Source organism: Punica granatum, chromosome 7, assembly GCF_007655135.1.
Source record: "Punica granatum isolate Tunisia-2019 chromosome 7, ASM765513v2, whole genome shotgun sequence".
Classification (NCBI taxonomy): domain Eukaryota; kingdom Viridiplantae; phylum Streptophyta; class Magnoliopsida; order Myrtales; family Lythraceae; genus Punica; species Punica granatum.
The window spans coordinates 27,106,994-27,117,987 of NC_045133.1; the positions used below are offsets into that span (position 1 = coordinate 27,106,994).

The 10,994-nt window shown below is 40.8% G+C and overlaps 1 protein-coding gene across 1 annotated transcript; it reads right to left on the reverse strand.

Moving 5' to 3' along the window:
- Positions 1 to 764: 764 nt before the first annotated feature.
- LOC116214271 (coiled-coil domain-containing protein 102A-like) lies at positions 765 to 4,706 on the reverse strand. Its single transcript, XM_031549657.1, has 3 exons — positions 4,070 to 4,706; positions 3,326 to 3,454; positions 765 to 2,584 (listed from the first exon to the last, which is right to left on the reverse strand). The coding sequence occupies exons 1-3, from the start codon at positions 4,475 to 4,477 to the stop codon at positions 1,028 to 1,030; spliced, it is 2,094 nt and encodes a 697-aa protein (XP_031405517.1). The 5' UTR covers positions 4,478 to 4,706; the 3' UTR covers positions 765 to 1,027.
- Positions 4,707 to 10,994: the final 6,288 nt, after the last annotated feature.

Sequence of the window (10,994 nt, forward strand, 5' to 3'; positions counted from 1 at the left end):
TTTTATCAATCCATCAACAAAACTAAATATCTGTAATACGATCAAGCTTCATCGAGGATACACCAAGGTCGTCGAATCAAAGCTATCGATGATAAGGAATGCGAAGTTTCCACCAAGAGAGAGAAAGACAGGGACAGAGAGATAGAGAGAGGAATATGGTAAAGTAAAAGGGAGAAATATACCTGAATATAATTAGGAAAAATTATTATCGAGTCCGGATACTAGTTCCGATTCTTGGTACCCTATATGCAGGAACCCGAATCAAAATCTATTTTCATTAGTTTTTTTATTTTAATACTCGAATCTTATCATATTTTCAATACGAATTACCCGGATCCTACCATAACGGATAAATTTTGACCGATTTCGGATATATTCGGTATCCGTGCACACTGCTAGTCAATCCTACGTTGTTTCTTCAACTACAGGAAGATCCAAATCCGGTCTTTTTGTATGTTGTTTGGGCCGAACTGAAATCCACGGCTGCTTGATTCGGCCCATATAGGAATTGGATGTCCATTTTGTGTCCACGTACTTCGTTTCAGCAGTCAATCTCTATAACGACCCTTTCTTTGCGCAAACCATACATAGGAGGAAACAACTAATTAAAGACCCTGTCCTACCATAAGGAGACTTCACATTCATTCTGAGAATATTAAAGATTTTTTGGATTGCATTTGCGATGAGACATAAACAGGACCGAAGTCGGTCTGGCTCTGAACTTACGTGCCTATGACTTCGTTTCCCATGAGATCCGTGCAGCGGAAAATCCTGAATTTGAAACTAGAATTCAGTAACATATAGCACATAGTTTTTATTGAATAAATCATACATGAAATGAGATTAATGACGCGAAGATTTCGTGCTACTGCCTTTTACATTTCTCTAGTTCTGTTCTGCGCCTCAGCTTATCGATTAACAACAGGATAGCTACACTACTCATTCCGATCTGCCTTCATAATTTCGAGAGAGTCGACTTTTTGACTTGCATTGCTGCAAGGCGAAAAAAAATCTGGTTCTCACTTCTCTACATCTTCTGCTTCAGCACCTGCCGGAGCTGCACCTTCTGGCTCTCCATTCTTGCTTCCAAGAGCTTCGCCTTCAGGCTGTTCTTCTGCGCCCCACGGGGCCACTCGATGCACCCCTTCATCGCACGCGTTACATGGGGGTTCCCTGTTTCTGGAGAGCTCCACTGCCCCCCGGGGCTGTCATACCCGCCTTTCCCCGACCCACAATCGGGAGATATCAGGCCACCTCCATTGGATATCCTTGCGTTTGAAAGCCTTCCGTTATTCAACCCTTCCACCGATACCACCTTGTAGTTTAGGGTTTCCCCATTATTAGGGCATGATCTCCATAGTCTTGCTATGGAAGACGCCTTCTTGAGCTGCTTCGCAGGGACCGAGCAGACCTCGCTGATTTCTGTCACTGGGGTCTCAGTCCCACTCCTTGAGACATTACTGTCCCTTCGGTTCTTATTCACAGAAGGGGCACTGCCACTTCCTTCTGGAGAATAGCTCGATCCCTGATCCTCAAGGTTGCTTACGGTTTCCCACCCGCTCTCATCATCGTCGATATCACCTTTATTATGACTGAGGAAAGCATGCGAGTGTCTCTGACCCTTCTGGTCCCTGATCACGCTCACCTCAGGGCTCACCGTGTGGATCTTAGAGGCAGGACTATAAGCAATGCATGCTTCAATCTCCCTCTCATTGTTTTCAGCGAAATTAACTTCCTCAAGAACCGCAAATATATCATCAAGATTAGGAGGCTCGTAGCTGAACTCCTTGATCTCCTGAATATTCACCGAAGCTGCAGCCTGTCGCAGAAACTCAGATTCTCTCAGCTCTTTCTGTTCTGGGTTAGAGTTCCTCAACTTACTCAGGAGTTTCTCAAGATCAGCTACAAGCCTGTTCATCTGAGAGTATTTCTCTTCAAGGGCTACCTTTGCATCTACGAGCTTCATCTGAACTCGTTCTTCACGCCAAACTTCGGCCATCTGCAGCATCTTCCTCTCCTCTTCCACTTCATCTCGGAACTTCATGGATTCCTTCTTCAGTTCTTCAAACTCAGCCTTATCCTCCCCCATTTCCTTCACCAGCTCATCACATACTTCCTCAATCATTTCTCTCGTCTTCCTCTCCTTCTCATAATCCTGCATGTATCGCTTTGCTGATAACTTGGCTTCCGCTAGCTCATCCACTAATTTGGAGTTCACGATTTCCATTCTCTGACGACCCTTCCTTTCTCGGCTCAACTCAGACTTCATATCATCGATAAATGCACGAATTTTCTCGTGCTCTCTTCTCCTCCATGCAGCCTTCTCCTCACTGACTTTCTTTAGGAAGTGTTCGAGCTTCTTCTTCGAGGTTCGACGCTCAGTCTCAAGCTCTATAATGCGTGCTCGGGCCTGCTCGAGTTCTGCTTCAAGTGAAGATATCACTGATGCAGCGCCCACTTGTCGGTCGAGAAGTCTCACATTAGTGTATAATTGGCGAGCTTCTTCTGATGTTCTTGAAGAGATGGGATCCCACTTTGTCACACCCTCCATGGCAGAGTTGGAAAACTGGAAGGAAGGCTCAAGCTGAAAAGAAAATTAAGAAAACAAAAGAAGAGTCCAATATTATGATTATACTCTTATCAAATTCAAACAAGAAAAGTAGATAGATGGTAACTCACAGCCTATCCTTCCTACCATCAGTTAGACAGACACTAAACAAGCACTAACTGAACTACTCATTCCCACAAGGCTGCGCAGAGTATCCGGGAATTAGGACGATGGCTCACTACAACTGGCCAGAAGAAAAAATGGTTCACAAAAATACGTGCTTTTCTTTAAAGTGACTCACTCATTTGATGATTTACACGGGAAAGTTTAAAGCAAGACCTGACCAACGTAATGGAGTATTTGTACCCCTTTTATTTCATAAAGAGAGGTTCAACCCTAATGCGTCAATTTCTAATAGCTCAGAATCATTTTTAAAAAAAAAAATTTTGAGTGACCTGGAATAAATCTCAGATATATCGACTTAAGGAACAATCATCATAACAAAAATTCTGACATGACTGAAATGGAACATCAGCAGCTTCGTATACAGAGAAGATTTATAATGCTCGTTATCTTATTAACCTGCTCCAATGACAGCTATGAGCGAGCAAACTTGGTATCATAATCTTATTAGGAATGCCCATAAATTACCCTTCTGCCACATGGAAGATACTGGGTGGACAGTTTCTCCAGCTTTACAGCCAATTTAATTTCTCTAAAACTCTGGGCGAAAATTAAAGAAGCTGCCATGAAACTTAAAGGAGAAGAATCTGATACCTTATACAAGAAGCCATTCCTTGTGCCAGAAACCGAACTGGGGCTCTGCACTGGATCCTTCGCTTCTGACCCGAAAATCTTTCCATTCCAGTAACCTACATATGGAACTGCAACGTGTCCAACACCAGCCTACACAGAAAAGGAAAACGAATCAAAATTGCAACTTTCAGGCAAGAAACGGAGGGCGTTCTCAGATGACACTCTTGTATAAACAAAACATCGGAAGAGATTCAATTTCCAAATCCTTCTGAGTACAAGGTTGCGTTTCCAAACTCTGAACATATGCAGACTATGAACAATAATTGAGGAAGCAAAAGAAATTTGATTTTCCCAGCAATCCCATATCAAGGGAGATCAAGAGCAACCCCTTGGAAAGTAGGCGACTTTACATAATCATCGAACTAAGACGGCCCATTCGAGCTTAAACTGAACTTGGTCAACTCCAATGGGAGCCGGAAGTCAACTCTAATGGAGGAGATGAAGTAACTGCTAAGTCAAGTGCAGAAATGAGATAAGGAATACGTTTCACAGAATGCGATCAGATTCAGTGATCGTGAGCTTCAAGACATGGATGGATCATGTGCTTTAATTATTATCTATCATACAGGGCAACATAAATGTAGTAAAGCTCCTACTCATTCAATCAAATACGCTCATTCAAGTCCACAGAATCTAAAGATCTCTTCAATCAAGTACACACATTGAGTGGCAAGAGCGAGACTATCCAAAACCCTAATGTCTTACCTCTTCCCCGCTCCGGCGGGGGACACTGCCGCCTCCTCCATCGGGAACCACGGTGTCCGGGAGGTTCAGCCGCCAGAGCACGGCTGCAAGCTTCCTGGCCGACACAGGGACGTCCCTCCTGCGGCGTCTCCTGGGGGCCCCCGGGAGCGCGTCCTCCTCGTCGTCGTCGTCAATGGAGACGGCATTCCTCTCTCCCTCGTCGGTCTTCCACTTGAGCAGGGGAGTCTCGGGCCTGCTGCTCCGCTTGCCGGTCGGAGGTCCGGCCCTCCTCAACCGGGTCCTTCGGCGCGGGGGCCTCTGAGAGGCTTTAGAAGGGAGGAGATCTGGGTGCGGGGGAAGGTTGGGACTCTTCGGAGGTGCGGGCGCCGGGGTGTTCGCGGGGACGGTGGGCCTTCCGGTGATCTTCATTGCCGGCGACTGGATTTACCCATCTGGAGCAGAGACGGGGGATCTCTACGGTACAGTGCGCGCCTGTCGACAGCCTGCTGTGGACTCTGTGGAGCTTAGCGGAGTATGGAAATGGTGGGGGAACGAGCAGAGAGAGCTGAAGAAGAAGCAAAGCTTGAGTTGAAACAGAGGTCTGAGAAGAGACACAGACACTGGGGGAGGAGGAGAGAGAGAGAAGCTGTAGGATTTTTGCTTGGGGAAAACGAGGTACGGTGAGCATACGATCTAGTTACGTATATTGGTAAAGATCGTATACGAATACCACATCTGAGCGTACAGCCTATCTACGGTCAACGTCTGCCTGGTGCGGTCTTGGAGGTCCAAAGAAGTTCTTAACAATCGAAAAGATGTAGCCAGTTACTATAATCTCGTCTAATAATCAAAACGTCACGTGATCGGCTATTTTTGTGCTTTTACTAATAACTAAAATTTTTATTTTATTATACTAAATCCTTGTAGTAAAAAAGAGTAAATTGTACCGGTAATCTAAAATATTTTACAAATATTTCAATGTGGTATAAAAATTTTTTTTGCTACTTAATAGTACAAAATGTTTCAAAATTATTTCAGTATAGTACAAATCGTCATCTCGCTATTGAAGATGTCAAATCGTCATTTACAAGATCTGTAAATTTTACACTATCATGTAACTTACGTAAAATATTTTGTACTATTCAGTTACAACTTCAAAAATATTTTGCACCATCATGTAACGTCCCATAAAAACTGGATTTGTACCATCAGCGTCGATTTGACGGCATTAATGGCGAAATGACAGTTTATACTATACTGAAACAAATTTGAAACATTTTGTACCATCAAGTAACAAAAAAAAACTTTTTGTATCATAATGAAATATTTGTAAAACTTTTTTTATCACCAGTACAATTTATCCAGTAAAAAAAATAAGAAAAACCTCTTAACGATGTGGGTTGAAGTGAAAAAAATCCTAGTAATCTTCAAGTTTGTAATATTTCTAAATTTATAATGGAAAAATTAGAACTCTTTTTATTAGAAAAATGACATTTTACTTCTTATTCGGGAATAGTATCTATTTCACCACTTCATCCTCACAAAAAAATTAATAAAGTCTCTAGTTCTTCCTCTCTCTTTTTTTTTTTGTAATTCTTTTTATTGACACGTCCTTGCTTGAATAAGAAAAGATGTCATTAGTCCAGCAAAAAAAAAATGCCATCAAAGAATTTTTCAATTTTTTTAATGGAAAATGGTATCCCTTTGGTTTTCATATGCAAATATAGCATTTTTTTTCTATCCAGCAAAAAAAAAGGCATTTTTTTCTAATTTTTTATTGTTAATGGTAGTAGATCGTGCAATATCATCTGAGATATAACTTATAAGTAGTAAATAAATGGGGAAATTTTAAGGATAATTGAAAGGAAATTTTTCTGCTGAATTTCGTGCCCATCCACCCAGATGCCTTAAACGTCGTCGTCTGAACCTTTGGACAGTGCACGGGAATCAACCACCCCAGCCGTCTCGTTGCCCAAGAAATAATAAAACTGCTAACCCAAAGTAGTCTGTTTTCCACGATAAAGCAAGCAAGGACTTTTTTTTTTTTAATTCTATATTTAACTTAATAATTAAGGAGGAATTCATATATCCATTTTATTTCAATTTAAAATTTTTTTGGGCCATCAGAGTGTATTTGGTGTAATTACTAGTTTCATGTGTTGGTGGGAGATCACGAAGTCTCGAAATTGGTCAAACGAACAACACCTCGGGTAAAAAAAAAATTTATCTTTTGCATGTCGTATCCCAAACCTCTAAAATTTATTTAATTTCTTTTGAAATTCAATCTTTGGTATCTACACAATCAATGGGACAATCCACGATTTGGTAAATTGAACTCTGTAAGCTTATCTGAACATCTCAAATAATTAATGTATAGATAGAGACCATAAATGCCTTTCGATTTCTTTTTTTTTCCGCAATAAAAAAGGATGGGTTAAACTATCTATTGATATCATTAGAGATAGAATTAAGGAATATCATATTAAGGATATCGAACAATATGATATTTATGATATTGTGTAATCTTTGATATCTTTCAGATTTGTTATATTTCGTATGCTATAAATAAGAGGACCTCCATACAATTATGTGTATGAGCCAATTCTATTTATTTTATAAATTTTTCATGATATCAAAGCAGAAGATTTTCGCATAATCGTGAACTTCTGTTACTTGGAGCGCTGGTGCGCCCGGCAACCCCTATTCCGCTATAGTCGAAATCCTTGCTTGGTAACCCCAGTTCCGCATTGTTTTCTCAGTCTTTGTCGATATCCTTATAACCTCTCAAATCTCTCGCTCAGCCCTAGTGGTCCCTTCCTCACACGCTTTCTCCTTCTAGGCCATTCCTTAAACCAAACCACTTTTTACATCGCAACCCTCTATCAGCCGACCCTCTCTCACTCAATGAACTCGTCATGCAATCCCCTCAGTACCTAATTCTTCAATCTTCCGATATGAATTGCGAGTTTTGCTCTTTCTCTGCTTTTCCTACAGCAAACTAAGCCAAAATTGGCCTTATTCTCATCTCACTACAGTTGTCTCTCTCCTATTTTGCTGCTGCTGCTCCTCCACTTCATGTTGCCCCCTCTGCTTTCTTCCCCCGCTAAATTGCTGCTTTCAGGTCTTTATACACCTTGTGCAACCTTCGCTCGCTCTCTAGCCTTCCAACATCTTGACGAGCTCCCCTCATTTCCTCCCACTCTTATGGCCATCTCAAGCTTCAGCCATGGCCTTGTTTCTCTCTCGGCCTCTCCACTATTAACCGGTCATCACAGTTTCTCCATTTCTTTCGGCTTCCGACCGCTTGGCATTTTCTTGATCTCATCACCTTCTCAATCACATTCAGTTATGGACCCACAAAAGCACAGTCGGTTTCTTTTTCATCTTCGGGACTCATGCGGAGCTACTGCTATTATGTTCTCATTTCTCTTGATGGATAGATGCTGCTATGGTGTCCTCATTCGTTGTTTCACATATTTTAATTTCCTCTCTCGAGTCGACAATATCATCCTCTCGGCTTCCAATGCTTAGACGAAGAGCTTCCACGATGGTTTATGAATGGGAATGTAAATCTAATTTATCTGAAGCTAAGGAATAAGAAAAGGATAGGGGCCACATCACTCTGCCCAATTTTCAACGATGCCCACCTCGCGGCAAGACAACTCAAGGATGACAATCATGTGGCAAGAAAATTAACAAGATTTTCACTATCTAATCTCAACGTGAAGTTCATCCCGTTACGCTTGCGGGGAGTGTTAGAGAGAGATTTAAGGGATATCGTATCAAGGATATCCAAGAATATCCGATATTTAGGATATTATGTAATCTTTGATATCTTCCAAAATTATTGTATTTCGCTAGCACCTCTATATGATTATGTGTGTGAGCCAATTCTCTATTATAGGAACTCTTCATATATTTCTACGATGAGTATTTTATAAATGATTAAGTTATTACTCACAAGAAAGAAAAATAAAAATTATTAAAGGACGAGATCAATTCCGCTATGGACCAAGGAGAAAGGGGGTTCGGCGGAAAGAGGGTTGTATCGTGAGAGAAGCAAGGAGATCAACCTCTTTCAAATGTACAATATGGATTATGGCAATGCAACGTACGTAGTTGGACTCTCGTTTTGATACGAATGAATCATCCTTTTTCACGGAGGTAAATCTTTGTATACCAGGCAAAAGGATAGCAAGTTATAAATTCTGGAGATTTCTCTACAAAGCAATCGAGTCTTGTCAATTCCCTTGGACTAGTAGATGATTGAAAACGAACATTATTATGAAACTCACCGATGCTACCCTCGGAACCCCATATATCTGATTTTTACTGCAACGTTGATCGTGCGCGTAACGTGGATATACAATATCTAAGACTACAAGGACCTTGGTACCTTTGGCTTATCCTGACCTTGTCCCTAGAATTACCTTACTAATTTGCCTCCCAGCTCGGCATCCGTCTGCAGTTGCTAGAGTACAAACTTTGCATAGTAAGTCATGGATGATCTATTCATCAAAAAAAAAAAAGTAATGGATGATCTAATGGTAACCGTACCAAAGCGTTATGCATCATTATTCTGAATAATGAGTTCTCGATATCAATATGAAAGAACGTGTATCAAGATCGACATCCATTCGATCAGAGCCAATTACAAGGATTAAATAACAAAAAAAGAAAAAGGGGGAATAGAAGAATTGTATTGTAGAGCCTTTGTCACGATGCATGGTGCTGTCGGAGAACGCATGAGTTCCCCAAATTCAGATGGCTCTTTCTCTTTCGGACAGGTCTCATGCACTTATTCTTGTCCTATTAATCCAGCGGCCCAATTATTTTAGTTTCCGGCCCGGGGAAAAATGGCATCCGAGGCAGTATCCACGTGGCACGCGGATCACCACACACGTGTCTTGTGCTGGTTGGACACGTCACGACGCATCCTGTGCCATTGTTTGGTTGGGGCCAGCAGGAGAAGGCGACGAGAATGGCTCCCACATGGGGCCTCGGGGTACGCTCTCAGGCTCTCGATTTCTGGGCCCTCAAATATATAATAAAATTTGAAATAAATAACCCGCATTAAAATAATCACTATGCGTGGCACGATTGGCAAATTAGATCGAGTTCGGTAAGACTTTTATCTGCAATTTTGAATCCAAAACTCACCGATATCATTCTCGCCCGTGGTGAGGGACGAATCGATGCTAGGACATTAATGATGTGTTTCATTTTAGAGTTAAAGTAAATTTGATTTTGATTTTGATTGTGGAAAATGACAAATGAGATGAGATTATAAATTTGACTTGGAAAACGTGTATTTTTGTTGTGTAGTATGTTGAGTTAAAATTTAAATCATGATTCTAAAATCAAATTTACAAATTAAACGGGGCCTAATTAGTCTCGACCATAACTGGAGGATACCATGCAATACTAATATATATGACTTTCACAAAATAGAGTTTAGAAGATCCAATCTATAATTTTTTACCTTATTTTAGCAAACATTTGACCGTTGATTTATAAGTCAATTTTGAAATATCAGTGGTCCATGTCCATGTCATGCTCCCCCACTCTCAATCAATAGCCGTCCAAGGAACCATCAGGTACTTGCGCCTCGTATAATATGTACGTGTATACCATAACCAATTCTGGATAACACGATACAAAGACCGTGCCCATCTCACAGACAGAACCGCGATTTCATTCCCGGAGGTGGGGTCCTTGAGAGACGAACGCAAAGGTGAATTATCCAAATTAAGGACGACTGTTAATTACTTCATCAGAAATTAAGGGATAATATATGAATTTTCTTAAAAGTAATATATCAAGATGGGGAGCCATTCCATTGTTATTTTTTTTATCCATCATTGTTTGGTATATGAGAATTTACGTGAATTCTCATAAAAGTTTATTTAAATTTCTTGAATTCATATGATTATCATATTTAATAGGGCAATGACAATTCACATTTTCACCTGTACATATGCGAATGGTAATGGAGATTACCATTAGAGCATGGGAATGTAGATTCCCACCTTGGCGTGGTAAAAAAAGTAAGTTTAATGAAGTAAGACTAACCCAGCAAAAAAAAATAATAAGACGAGATTCCTAGTAATGTTAATTGAGATACCAAACATGGTAATGGGGATAACCGATAATTTGATTGATGAGGATCTATTTTGAGGCAATGCAAATTACTAATAATCACATTACCGGCAATCCTCAAACCCCGCAATCCCCAAACCCTGCAACGGTGGTTGTAACAACTTTTAGATTTCTTTCTCCCCACTATGTATTATAATTACGCAAAAATTTACCCATAATTCTATGAAGACCCTACATTTATGACATGCAGGGTTTGCTATGTGGATATATATCTATAGATAGCAAGCGATGCATAGCCATGTGAATCACATGGAGCCACTAAAGTTCCACGTTGTGTCGAACTGACTCCGATCGTTTCACGAGTTTACGGACCTCGGGTCTCCCATAGATTTAGGCCAGCCCATTTAGGTAAAAATGACTAGTTCGAGGGACTTCTCGGGATCAATTTGGTTCGGTTCGAAAATGGTGGGTGGGGCCTACCCTGATTTAGGTACCATATTCGAGTAATTAATTTAGATATATGGACCATATATGCCTTTCGATTTCCCAAGATTTTTCATCAAGAACAAAAATCTTCGAGTCTCGTCAATTCCATGAGATTGAGAGATGATTGAAACGGTCATTGCCATAGCATATTGATGCTAACCTCCTCATCCCGGCGGAGCCTGGCCTTGGCCCAGCTCAAATATCCTCCAATATCTGGACTAGCCTTTTAGGCCAGTGCGTTTTTCTTTCCGTTAATTGGGCCTGGCCCACGAATTGCCAGTTCCGGCCCGATTTGCCAAACCGGAAAGTAGATTCTGTGCCGAAAACATGGTTTGGATATAGCAGTATTATATTTATTTAT

Coding starts and splice junctions, on each gene's coding strand:
- LOC116214271 (XM_031549657.1), bottom strand. CDS start 4,477: ATGAAGATCACCGGAAGGCCCACCGTCCCCGCGAACACCCCGGCGCCC. Junction 3,455..4,069: donor CCCGCCGGAGCGGGGAAGAG/GTAAGACATTAG, acceptor TTTTCTGTGTAG/GCTGGTGTTGGACACGTTGC. Junction 2,585..3,325: donor GGAATGGCTTCTTGTATAAG/GTATCAGATTCT, acceptor TTTTCTTTTCAG/CTTGAGCCTTCCTTCCAGTT.